At 57.4% G+C, this 12,979-nt stretch overlaps 1 protein-coding gene across 1 annotated transcript; it reads right to left on the bottom strand.

Annotated features, from left to right (window-relative positions):
• Window positions 1–295: 295 nt before the first annotated feature.
• RHO (rhodopsin) lies at window positions 296–6,643 on the bottom strand. Its single transcript, XM_061195604.1, has 5 exons — window positions 6,196–6,643; window positions 4,320–4,488; window positions 2,937–3,102; window positions 2,591–2,830; window positions 296–1,737 (listed from the first exon to the last, which is right to left on the bottom strand). Exons 1-5 carry the CDS (start codon window positions 6,554–6,556, stop codon window positions 1,627–1,629), a joined length of 1,047 nt encoding a protein of 348 aa, XP_061051587.1. The 5' UTR covers window positions 6,557–6,643; the 3' UTR covers window positions 296–1,626.
• Window positions 6,644–12,979: the final 6,336 nt, after the last annotated feature.

Raw genomic sequence — 12,979 nt, 5'->3', positions numbered from 1 at the left:
AGAGAGGTGACAAAACTTGCTTGCAGTTTCACGGATCACCTGGATCTCTGTGACTCCAAAGTTGGGGCTTTTCTCATTCCTCGGCCTGCTCCCCCCACCTCGTACTCCCAGGGGGCTCTGACGGTTGCCCAAACCGGGCAACCCAGGGTCAAGGATCAGGTGGACGCTGCCCTGTTCCAATCCATCCTGCAGATAAAGAGCTTGAGAGTGACAAAAACCACCACCATCAACACCAAGTATAGGAGCTGAGCTTTTAATACCCCAATTTGCCTTCATCTCCAGGCAGAGCTGGGGAGAGGTAGAGCTTCCAGCTTTGGTTATGTGGAGGAGGAGGGGCAGTTGCTGAAGCAGCTCCGTTTTGATGCCCCAGAGTCCCAGCCAGTTTCACAGCAAGGACTCTCCACAGTGAAGAATGGACTGGAGCCGCTGAAAGCTCGCCCAGCAAGGGAGCCGAAATCTGAGACCTGTGAACATCCCCAGGGAAGGTGGGCCCAGCCAGATTTCCCATTCTTTGTTTCTAAGCTCTTTGAGACAAGGGTGACATTGGGGACCCAGCTCCCCATTAAATGTGGGCAGGTAAGCGTGGCTTCTAGAAGCTCCATACTGGCCCAGAGATGCTGCAGCCTGAGTGCTGGGGAGGAGAACAAGTGGTTTCCGGAAGCTGAGAGAAAGGCCTGTCTCTCCATGGGCCACACTGAAAAGGGGTGGCCCTAGTCCCGGGGCTCCATGCTGGAGGTGAGATCCCCGGGCCTCGGTCCCACACTCTGGACCCCCGATGTTGTTTTTTCAGTCCTGATGACTGCATTCTGCATTTCCTTGACTGTCCCTCCCGTGGCCCAACACCCAGCCCTGGTCTGGCCTTGACGTCTGGCTCATTTTTATAAACCTGCTGAGGCTGGATGCTCAGGGCCTTGCCCAATCTCAAAATGGTCACTATCAAGAGGAGATGATCATAGCAATGAATTAATTATATTCATTGATATTATTTATAATGTTAACTACAGTCTGTACAGCTCCTTACCATTTACAAAGTGCTCACACACACACACACACGCACACGCACACGCACACACACAATCTCATTTGATCTTCACAGCAGCTGTGTGGGGGATTTGGAATTTCCATTTTATGGGGGAAGAAAGTGAGGCCCAAGGAGGAAAACAACTGCTCAAGGTCATCAGCAAAGGGTGAGCTGCTGCTGCTAGCATGGTTTTGAGAGGATAGATATGCTCGCCCCGCCCATTCATCTCTCCATTCATGTCTCCATTCATTCCTTCCTTCATCCATCTAGCATTTATTAAGCACCTACTATGTGCCCCACTCTGTGCTACACACTTATCCCTAAGCTGGGACACTTTTCCAGAGCAAGAGTTCTCGTGTGCCTGAGAGATGAGTTTGGGGGGAAAGGGGGGTACAGATCCCACCAGCCCCTGGGAAATCAGGACTCCAGACTGGGCCGACCCTGCCAAGTGAGGAGCCTCATTTTTCTCTCATTAATTCTTTTTTTGTTTGTTTGTTTAAACTCAGGGAGCCTGTGTGACCTGGTTCCGACAGGCACGGCTCCTGATGGGGCGGCTGGGGTGGGGGGCGGGGGCTGGGAGACTCCTACAGTTGGCCACAGAGTCCTTAGGCAGGCGCCACCTGGCTGGTCTCTGTCTTGGAGGCAGTGGTGGAGACCTCATCGTCACCCAGTGGGCTCCTGCCACAGCACAGGGTGGTGAGCATGCAGTTCCGGAACTGGAAGGAAGGGCATGAGTCAGTGTCAGCGTCCCCCAAAATGTGGGTGGCAACCGGCATGGTCGGTGAGATTTGCCTCCACCCCCTTCCCGCTTCTGGCCCTCCCAGCCTCCACTCCCCTCTCAAATGGCTCCCTGGAGGAACTTACTAAGCCTTCGCGACCCCACGCGGAAATGCCAGGACCAAACCTCAGGGGGCTTTGTCACTGGTGATGCTCCATGATGCCCTCTGTGTGCCAAGGGCTATCTGTAAATTATCTCATTTAACCCAAGAGTTTAGGATTTCACCCTTCCTATGGATGAAGAAACTGACGCCCAAAGAAGGGAAGTGACTTGCCCAAGGTCACAAAGCTAGAAACTAGCAGAGCTGGGATTTGAACCCAATATGTCTGACTCCATGTTTTCCCCACTGGATCAAGGGATCTGCAGAGGAACCACTGGTCTATGTTAAACGACCGCTTTATCCCTTCATTCCTCGGAACAAGACTTTTTAGCTCCCTGTCCAGCTGTGCGGAAACTGTCACCTCTTCCCAGGCTTGGGACTTTGACCGTTTGACCTTTAAAGCAGGCCTCCGAAACCATCTGGACTGGTGCTTCTCATTCTTGAGCCAGCATCAGAGCCACCTGGAGGGCTTGTTAGAAATGCAGGTTCCTGGGCCCACCCTGAGCCTCTAATCAGAAGGTCTGGGGGTTGGCCCAGGAGTCTGAATTTCTCCCAGATGACTCTGATGCCCCGGGGAAGACCAACTCCCTGACCATTTTTCAGGTGGAAAGACTGAGGGCCCAGTCAAGAATGTGGCTCGTCCTCCTGTGGCCTTGGGGGACCTGGACCCTCCCGCCCCACCAGCAGGCACCTGCTTGTTCATCATGATGTAGATGACGGGGTTGTAGATGGAGGAACTCTTGGCAAAGAACGCCGGGATGGTCATGAAGATGGGGCCAAAGTCGGAGCCCTGGTGGATGAAAATGTAGAACGCCACGCTGGCATAGGGCAACCAGCAGATCAGGAAAGCCACGACCATGATGATGACCATGCGAGTGACCTCCTTCTCGGCCTTCTGCGTGGTGGCCGACTCCTGCTGTTGGGCAGCCGCCTGCGGGGACACAGGGCCTGGTGTTCAGACTGAGGCTCCTCTGGGACGGGGGCTGGGCTCAGCCCGGTCAATGTGCGCGTCCCCAGCGCCCAGCAGAGGACCATACCTCCTTGACTGTGAAGACCAGCTGCCCGTAGCAGAAGAAGATGATGACCAGGGGGATGGAGAAGTGGACCACGAACATGTAGATGACGAAGGACTCATTGTTGACCTCTGGCGAGAGCGTGTAGTAGTCAATCCCGCACGAGCACTGCATTCCCTCCGGGATGTACCTGAGGACCGGTGGGGGGATGGGGCGGGAGGGGCAAAGGGAGACCCACATGTGAGGGACTTGGGAACAGGCCCAGCTGACCAGAGTCCCCTGCTACCGCCTACTGTAGGGCTGGTCTCACTCTGGGCCTCACTTTCCCTCTCTGTAAAATGGGGATAATAAACCTCTCCTTGGTTGTGTGACTGTGAGGATCACATCGACTGAGATAAGCGATTCAAATGCACCTGTGGAAACAGTGTTGTTTCACTGTTCTGTTCGGCGCCGTGTTATCCCAGGACCATAGTCTCTCCAAGTCTCTCATCCCCCGCCCCGCCCGGCCTGCCACTCCCTAGCAGCCGGAGGCCAGGCCTCGGGCCACGCAGGGCACAGGTCGGCGGGGAGAAGGGAAAAGCGCTCCCAAGCTCTGTATTTGAGGCGCCCCGGTCTTTCTAGGCCAAAGAGGGGCACACAGGGTAACTAAGGGATCTTTGCACTTTCTGGAAACAAGAGGCCCCGGGGCGCCTGGTTAGGATGTTTGGGTGATTTCAGAGGATGGAGACACTGGACCAACCTCGGAAAACCCAGTGTCTGTTAGCTGTGCCTATGAGGATGTAACCGGGCCAGACTGGAGAAGACAGGGAAGGGGGCCAGAGTTTTTTGTCCCTTGCTGAATTGCTCAAATTCAGCACGGGGCAAAGAACAGTAGCCCCAGGAAGACTGAGAGAGGAGGAAAGTGGAGAGAGATGGGAGTTTCCCGGAAGCAGAGGGACACGAGGCCGCCCACAGAGTCACTAGTCCAATGTCCGGAACCACCGTCCACCGCAACCCCAGCTCATCTCAGCCCATTTGGAGATAACGGCCTAGAGTCTGGACAGGACTGCTTCCCAGAGGCTACAATGTCACACCTGCATGAGGAAGGCTCTGCCTCCCCAGGTGCTGAGGCCTAAGGTCAGAGGAGCCGCTCAACAGGGCACTGGACCAAAGAGGATTGGAATCTGGCCCTGGCTTAGCTGCGGATTAGGGGCGCAGCCAAGGTGAAGGGTTGGGGCGTCTTGGAGTCTCCTTGACATGGGGACCAGCCCCATAGCAGCGTTAGGGGCTGACCATCTCTTCCCTGCCCTAAACCTCAACCCCATGACAGTTGCCAGCTCGGGACCTGGAACCAGACAGCCCCCCTGGCTGGAGGACCCTACGAAGAGCCTTGGAGACCCTTCCTTCCCTTCCACTCGGTGCTGTTACCTGGACCAGCCGACGAGGGGGGGCGCGGCACAGGCCAGAGCCATGATCCAGGTGACGGCGAGGCCCATGATGGCATGGTTCTCCCCGAAGCGGAAGTTGCTCATGGGCTTACACACCACCACGTACCGCTCGATGGCCAGGACCACCAAGGACCACAGGGCAATTTCACCTGCAAGGTAGCCAGTTGTCAGTCAACACGCCACGTGGCTGGACCTGTCTAAGGAGGGGGAGCTCCTCTGAGGGATGGGGAGAGGGTGGCCAGGAAGGCACCTGGGGGCGGGCCTGAAGCAAGGCCTTAGGGTGCGGAGGGCCTGGACACTGAAGAGGGGGTGCAGGGCAGAGGGGCCAATAGGCCACGAAGAGTAACTCCTAGGAAGGTTAGTTCAGCTGAAGAGCTCTGGGTTCTTGAGGGACACAGAGATCGGGTCATGGGGTCATGGCTAGACTGGGAACCCTCTAGGGAGTTTTTACAGAAAAATGTGTCCTTCATGGGGCAACAGGCAGAGTTCCTGTCAAAAGATATTGCAGAGGCAGCAGAAGCCTGGAGTTGGGAGGCCTTCCCTCCCTCCTGGGCAGCGGCCTCTCCCCTCCAGGGAAATGTAATAACATGAGTTATGTGGGACCCTCTCCTAGGAGCCAAGGAGCTGCATAATGTTTTGCTCAGAGAAAGGAGGAGGAAATAATGATGTGATTCAGACATCTGCCCTGCACATCACCCCAGAAACTCAGGAGGGAGGGTGGCCATAGGATTTATCGGCCAAACTAGGACATTTCTGAGAGTGAAAGGGAACACTAGTGAGTATTCCAGGACCATAGTTGTAGCAGAGACGTGTCCGCCTGTGTGTGGCACCCTTCTGGCCTGAGACTGTGTGATTGTGGTCATTGAAGGTGACAAACACCCAGTGACGGCCAGAGTCCCAGGAATGGGGCGGAGGCCACAGCCTGGACACAGGCGGGAGAGAGATGACAGGAGGCAGAGCGTCCTTGTGGCTGGTGCTAGGCTCTCCCCGTCACCCTGGCTTTCTAATAATGGCCTCTCGTGTCTCCTGCTTGCCTGAGAGGCCGTGTGTCCCCAGGGGACGTTCCTGGATCTGAGCCAGGAGACCTAGGCCCTGGTCACTGCCCTGCCATATCCCTAAGTCACTCTTCCCCTCTGCACACTGCAGTTTCCTCATCTGCTAAATGGGATCTATTCTCTGCAGAGAATCAGTTTTTCAGTTAAAGAAAGTATTTTAAAGTATGGTTCAAAACTACACAGATCACCTCACAGGTCTAACGTCTCCCTGTGAATGGACTCATCAACGCAGAAAGCATTCAAGCATGGCAGAGAGGCTGGGGGCAGGCTGGGAGGGACTCAGCTAGATGCTGGAGAAGGACCGAGCCCATCGCCCAGTACAGGCAGTCCAGTGACTGGAGGACTGAGAGCCCTCCTCCCGCCCCAGGCTGGGAGCCCTGAACACAGGGATCTGTCTTGTCCAGCTCTATCCCCAGTGCCTGGTGTGGGTCTGACCCAGCACAGCTGCTGCGAGGGAAGCAGAATATGTCCTGAAGGGCCTCAGAGACATGGGCTTGAAACTCAGCCCCGCCAGAAACTCGATGTGACCCCAGCAAGGCCCTTGACTTCTCTCATCTGCTTCCTTGCTGGGAAGCAAGACAATGACCCCACTCCAAGTGAGATCAACAGTGTTCAGTGCCCACCCTCGACAAACGGCAGCCTAGCTCATCATCACTAAAGTGTTTGTTGATTAAGTGAGGGCTTTGGATAATGGCCTCTCAGCCACCATCCCCAAGGCACAGGCTGTCCCCAGACACCGCCCCCCTCACACCGCAAACTCCTGGCTCCTGTAGCCCCCGTCACCCGCACCCCAGCTCATACCGCCCAGGGTGGCAAAGAAGCCCTCCAAGTTGCATCCCGTGGGCCCCAAGACGAAGTACGCGTGCAGAGAGGTGTAGAGGGTGGTGGTGAAGCCACCAAAGACCATGAAGAGGTTGGCCACGGCCAGGTTGAGCAGGATGTAGTTGAGAGGCGTGCGCAGCTTCTTGTGCTGGACCGTGACGTAGAGCGTGAGGAAGTTGATGGGGAAGCCGAGCACGATCAGCAGGAACATGTAGGCGGCCAGCACGGAGAACTGCCACGGCTCAGCCAGGTAGTACTGCGGGTACTCGAAGGGGCTGCGCACCACGCCCGTCTTGTTAGAGAAAGGCACGTAGAAGTTCAGGCCCTCCGTCCCGTTCATGGCTGCGGCCCTTGTGGCTGCCCTGCGGCAGCTCCAACCCGAGGATGCTGCTGAGGCCTGAGCTCAGCCACACAGGGCTCCGGCTGGATGACTCCAGGCTCTGAAACTACCCGCCCCCCCCCCAGGCCCTTATAAAGTGACCTCCCCTCCCTAAGCTCCTGGCTGAATCAGCACCTGCGAGATTGGGGGCGTTATTAATCATATTAATCCTCACTGCTGCAACTGGGGGCCTAATTGGCTTCCAAGAGGGGCCAAGGTGACTCCAGGTAGAAGGCTGCCGTCGGGGAAGGGAGGTGCTGGGGACCCTGGGAAAGGGCAGGAGGCCCGCCCCCAACTCTCCTGTTCCCAAGGAATCTCTGTCATCTCAGCTGATGGCCTTGGCCTGGCATCAGGACCTCTGACTCCATACCCACTTCCTTCTGGCTTAGGGCAAGCAAACTTCGTCTTCCTCCCAAATGGACCATGAGCTCCCAGAGGGCAGAGGTGCCGGTTATTCTCTCATCCCCTCACTCAGCCCCTCACCCATTCCTTCCCCACCTAAGTCACCTCCTGGCTCATCCAGTCACCGCATACTGAGAGTAGCCCATCTGCCAGGTTGTGAGCTTCGCAAGGGCAGGGCACTCCCCATGCCAGACACAAGCCCGGCATCACCCAGGAGCTCAAAAAGCATTTGTTACATTGAATTGGAATTCACTCGCTCACTCGTTCAACAATCATTTATGTGCAGGCCACTGGGGAGCCGAAGCTCGAAGAAGGAGGAGCTTACAGGCTGAGGACGACTCCCGTGTGGGAAGAGCAGCTCCCGGCCCAGGGAGGAAGGCTGCCTACCTGCGGAGATGTCCAGGGAGATAATGTTTTGAGGGAGGGGGTACACTTTGCCAGGTTGCCAAGTGGAGAAGACAGCGTAGACTGAAGACAAAGGCTGGGCAGAGGCCTGAGGCCCACGTGGCATGTGGCCTCACGTGGGCTGGGGCCAGCTCTGGTGGGGCTTAGTGCCAGGGGCTTTATCCAGGGGCAGGGGGCAGCGCCTTGGGCAGATCTCGGGGACAGAAAGGTGGCTCAAAAGCCCTCAAAGATGGATTGAAGGGAGCGAGGATGGAGGAGGGGACCAAGGGGGGGGGTAACCGAAGCAGGGAGGGGACAGAGGCCCTCGGGGCTCCTGAAGGCCCTTGCCTGCGGGAGGTGAGCTGTGCCAAACCCATGTCAGGCACCAGATCCCTGCAATGAGCGAGGCAGGCGTGGTCCTGGGCACCCCTGCGTGAAGGGGAGGTGGACCCCGGAAACAGGACTGGCTGGACACTGCAGCACACAGGATGCGACCCGGGATGTCTGGTCAGGCTGGGTTGGGACCGTGGGCCTTGGATGCCGGGTGATAGGCAATGCCATAAGGGCGGGTCCCAGGACGGCGGGATGAGCTCTGGGGGAAAATGAGGGCTCCCATGTAGAGCAGGATCGTGAGGACATCCCCCAGGAGTGAACTGGGAGCCTGGCCTTCAGGTGCTCAATGACCACGGTCCAGCCACAAATTTTTATCCAGCACCTACTGTGATCCACACGAGGTGCTCAGTTCTGGGGGACACAGTGGACAAGAAGGACCAAGCCCCTGCCTGCAGGAAGCGTCTTTCTGTGGGGAGCGAGGAGGGCCCCGCAAACAAATAATGAAACCAATGACAACAGGGTAAGTTCAGACGGCGACTCACTCCCAGCGCACGGTTGTCCAGAGCAGCCCAGTAAGGCCTCTCTGAGAAGTCAAGGATGGAAGGAGTTCTGGGGGGGTAGAGACGCTCAGGGAGAGAGAACAGCAAGTGCAAAGGCCCCGAGGCTGGGAATACAAGGCCGGCCAGGGAAGTGTACCAGTCTCCAAGACTTCCATCACTGAAGTTCCCTCATGCCAGTTTCTCTTCCCACCTGGGTTTCCTACATCTGTCTGCTCAGAAATGTGCCCCCTTCCCTCCAGCCCACCTGGGGCTCCAGACCCCTGCGGTCCCGGGCAGGGTCAGGACTTGCTCCCGGAAGCTTGATGAAATGTGTGCTGGTGAATGAGCCAGGGGCAGGCGTGGCGGGTGGGTGGGGCATGGCCTCTCAAAGTGCAAGGTGCTTGGCCCAGTGATTAGGCCTGTCGTTAATGAGGTCAAGGTGAAGAGTTTGATTCTGACGCGGCCCTTGGTAGCCAGACGGAAGGAAAGACAGTGGACACCCTGGGTCAACACCAGCCCACACAGCCCTGCCCAGGCTGGGCTGAGCCCTTGACCCTCGACCTCAGGACCTTGCTTGTTACCTCCTAATGCTTATGACAACCTGGAAGCTTTTCATTCCTATTCTGTTCATGTGTCTTTTGTCCATCTCCTAGGCTGTAACGTGAGTCCCTCAGGGTAGGCTGGGGTCTGTCCTGCTCACCACAGGGCCCCAGAGCCCAGCTCCACACACAGCAGGAGCATGTAAATCATTTCCCCTGAACTTGAACGAGCTTGGATTTCTGTTTGGTTCACTGAAGTATTCCCCGGGGTCTGGCACATAATAGGTGCTCAAGAAATATTTGTGGACTGAGGGGAGGGATCTACGTTACATCACGAAGTGCTTCCCTTCTCTAAGACTCAGGTTCACCCTCTGTAGGAAAGTTTAATAATCCGACGCTCACAGAGTGAGGAGATGGGGGGTTAAAGGCCATCCCTGATGCGATGGAGCTCTGTTCTGTAACGCATGATAAAGAATTAAAAAAAAAAAAAAAAAAGCTCTTTTTGTTCAGAGGAACAGGCTCATGGAGCGAGCAGGAAGGTCATTAGAAGACACCTACTCTGACCCCCTCTTGCCGCATTTTGCAGGTGGGGAGACCAAGGCCCCTAGTTGGCAGGGAGTCACCCAGGTCATGTGACAAACCTGCCTGGCCACATCTCCCTCCTGCCCCAAAGACAGCTCTCAGGAAGAGCTTCCGTTCATAATTCACACCGCGGTGCCAATGACAAAAGAGGGCTGCGCTGGGGTTCTGGAAAAGGCCCAACTGAGTCGATCAAGCCTGGGCAGCAGTGGTGGAGGCGGCACTGGGCTCAAGCCTGTGGCTCTCGGTGGCCAAGAGAGCCCCGGAAGGCCCGCTTCCCCTCTCAGTTCGCTGGGATTAGAAAACTCTGGTGATCCACCTGCATGGTAAACCTGACCCGCTTTCCCCACCAGGGAAAGCGCTCACAGACCTTCAGACCCAACGATACAGGTCTCACGGTCCTCCCTCGCTGGACTGAGGCTCTGCAGCCACAAGGCCAGGTGTAGCCCAGCCCTCCCCCCTTCCCTGTGCCTCAGTTTCCTGCAGGTGATCAGTGAGCGTTGCTGAAAGCGTTATCCTCTTCTGAACCTCGTTCAATCCACAGCCATGGAGAGCCCCCACCAGCTCTACACGCCCGGGGGGCCCATCCATCACACGTTCATTTCCTATTTGGTAGTCATCACTGTCAGCAACGGTCTTATGTGTCTCCTGACTGACGGCCCATCTCTCTCTAGAAGGCAGGCCCGGCTCGGCCTGTTCTTGGCTACATCTGAGCTCGCAGCCCAGAGTAGGTGCTCAATAAAGATTTGCCCAGTGAAGGAACATCTGCTCCCAGCCCCGTGAGGAGGCCTCAGTCCCCTCTGACCACTGAGGGAAATGAGGTTCCTCGGCAGAGCCGGAATGGAGGCCAGGCAGCTAGCCCTCCAGCCTGAGCTCTTTTGTCCCCTGTGTCAGGAGGTCCAGAGAGGGGCTCAGAGCACACGGAGGGCCAAGTCCGGGTGTGGGCGACCTTCTGAGCCACTGCCCCCTCTTGGCCAGGCTGAAAACAAGCTGCGAGGAGCCGTGAGGGGTGGTGCCGGGGCCGCCGGGGTTGGTTGTCTCTGCTTCCCCGGGCCAGCCCCTCTGGCACGCCAGGGGTAGGGCTCCTACTTGGCCATGAAGGATTAGGGCTTAGGGGACAGCGCGCAAATAGCTCGTAAGCCTCTGTGTGGAGGTGCTGCTTGGTCAGCAGCCCCCTCCTCCTCCTCCTCCCCGCCTCCCCTCATGGCTTAGCCCCACAGGCTGCGTCACCACAGCCGAGTGAGGCCTTAGACTGAGCTGAGAATGTCAAGGGGGGAGAGGGAAGGAGAGGCCAACTCTCCTCTCCTTCCAGCCTCCTCTCCTCCCGTCCCACTTCCTTCCTCCTTCTTCCTTCCCTTCTACTGCAACATTTGGCCTGAGCTGGGTGCGGGGGACACTGAGATGAATCCTAGACAGTCCCTGTCCTCAAGGAGCTCCCAGGCTTAGGAGGCAGCAGACAAAGGGAAAACTAATAACCGTGAGAGGTGGGAATATGCTCCAGCCCCAGTGCTGTGGGAGCCCAGAGGAGTGAGATTTGGACCAGGAGGGAGGGGACGTTCCCCAGCCTAGGCAGGAGGACAGCTGGGTCCAGGTCCAGGGAGGGAAGGGCCGGCTGGTGTAGAGGCGCTGGGGCCACGGGATGGGATGGCAGGGGAGGCAGGAGGGCCTACGAGTCCGGGGGGCCAGCTGGCGGCCAGCAGGGGCCACTAAAGTTACAAGCAGGGGAGGGCGTGGCCGGGTTCCATTCTAGGAGATGTTCTGGAGTCTGGCTGGAGGAGTATCAGGGTGTACTTGGGAAAGTGCTGGGCCCAGGGTGACAGCCCGGCCCAGTGGTGGCCTCTCTGCTGGGGCTCTTACCTGCCCTGAGGGCAGGGCTGGCACAGTGGAAGGTCATCTGGTATCTGCCACCGGCAGCAACCTTGGAGAAGGGGCACCTGCCCAGCTGTTCGAGAGCCACGAGGGGCTCCCGGCTTCGGCAGCCTTGCTGGGGGTAGGTGCAGACACCAGTGGGCTGAGGCCGGGCTAGAGCCAGGGCCACCTAAGGTCTGGCCTGGGGCTCTTTCTGGGCCACCCAATCCCCGTTTCCTTACCTCCTCCTTCCAGGAACTGGGAACAGTGCTGAGGACCTGGAGCCAAGAGGTCAGGATCAAGTCGCAGCCTGAACCACTTCCAAGCTGCACAGCCTCTGGCAGCCGCTCCTCTCCCCGGGGCCTCAGTCTCCTCTTAGTGAGACAGGCATCTCGAGACCCCCGTGGTGCCTTCCTCACTGTGGCATGGGAGGGGCTGTCAGGGTCATCTGACACAGACTGAGGCTGGAACCTCAGTGTCAGAGCTGGAGGGGCCTCTTGTACAGATGGGAAAACAGCCTTGGAGGGAGGGCTGGACCTGGCCAAGGCCTTGTCCAGGTCGGAACAGGAGAGCAGCAGGGCACGGTGCTCGCGCACAAAGGCTGTGCCTGCCTGCGACTCTGTCTCCACTCAATAAATATTTGATGAATGAAAGAAAAGAGAATGTCACTGAGCCTCAGTCTCAGCATCTGTACAATGGACATCCTTGAAGACGGCTGAGGGTTACAGAAGATGATGCATGGAGAGTGCTTGGCACCATGTCTGGCGCTCAGTCAGGGCCAGACGTAACGGGAGCTCAGACCCAGGCCTCTGGAGCTCAGCTCCCCTGTGGCAGCAGAACCTGGCACAGCACACCCTCACCTCTGTGTCGTTCGGCTGAGAGGATGCACGCTGGAGTCTCAGGCTGGGCCCCTCCCCCGCCCCTAGCCGCCATCTGATCTGTCAACTGTGCTTGACGCCTGTTAGGTGGCAGGGGGCTGTTTTTTCCCTCTCCTTTCTCCCAGCCATATGCAAGTGCTTTCAGTTCAAGTAATGCGCTAATGGAAATCCTAACACATTAATAAATGTTTAGCGAGAGAGTGAGTATGCATGATCGTAAGTAATTAGACACTCAACGGAGGAGTTCTGTTGTCACAACTGTCCGGCTCCCTCTCCGTATTCTCCTCCATCATCCCCTAAGAGAGATGCAGAGGGAGGCAGGGAGGAGAGGGTGGGGCAGGGGTCCAGCTCTGGACTCACCACTGGGTGGCCTCTGCAGCTGCTCCCTTCTCCAGGCCTCAGGGTCTTCATCCCTCCAATGGGGACATTTGCCCCGCTCTGCCTACTTCACAGATGCCCTGTAAAGTATCAATATCTAATCACCAGGGTGGTTTTCCACACATTCCCTGGCAGCCCAGTTCCCTTCTTCCTGCTGTCAGGACTTTGTATAAAGCACTGGACTGCTCGCTGCCTCCTGGGCAGGTAGAGCGGAGGGCGAAGGCAGAGGCCTCAGGACAGGACAGGGGCTTCCCAGCCAGGGCCCCAGCACCTCCGCTCGCCCCCATGGCGGCAGAACGGAAATCACCCCCCTCCGTCACAGAGCTGTGAGAACTGAGCCAGCCTATGAAGCACGGCTGGCACAGAAAAGGTCCCCAATAAATGTCAGCTCCCCTCCCCAGCTTCCCATCGGCCCTCGAGCTGCCAAATCGGACACTTGCTGATGCTCAGAAGGGACCTTCCTGGAACCTCAAACGAAACCCACACGCTCCAGGAGCTGAAGGA

This window comes from Eubalaena glacialis, chromosome 7, assembly GCF_028564815.1.
Source record: "Eubalaena glacialis isolate mEubGla1 chromosome 7, mEubGla1.1.hap2.+ XY, whole genome shotgun sequence".
Taxonomy (NCBI): domain Eukaryota; kingdom Metazoa; phylum Chordata; class Mammalia; order Artiodactyla; family Balaenidae; genus Eubalaena; species Eubalaena glacialis.
This window is presented reverse-complemented; position numbering and strand designations above follow the sequence as displayed.

Bases quoted from the DNA above. Each gene is read 5' to 3' on its own strand.
- RHO (XM_061195604.1), bottom strand. From the start codon at position 6,556: ATGAACGGGACGGAGGGCCTGAACTTCTACGTGCCTTTCTCTAACAAG. The intron at 4,489-6,195 runs GTATGAGCTGGG...GCTACCTTGCAG, and splicing joins CTTCTTTGCCACCCTGGGCG to GTGAAATTGCCCTGTGGTCC. The intron at 3,103-4,319 runs GTAACAGCACCG...ACCGGTCCTCAG, and splicing joins CCCCTCGTCGGCTGGTCCAG to GTACATCCCGGAGGGAATGC.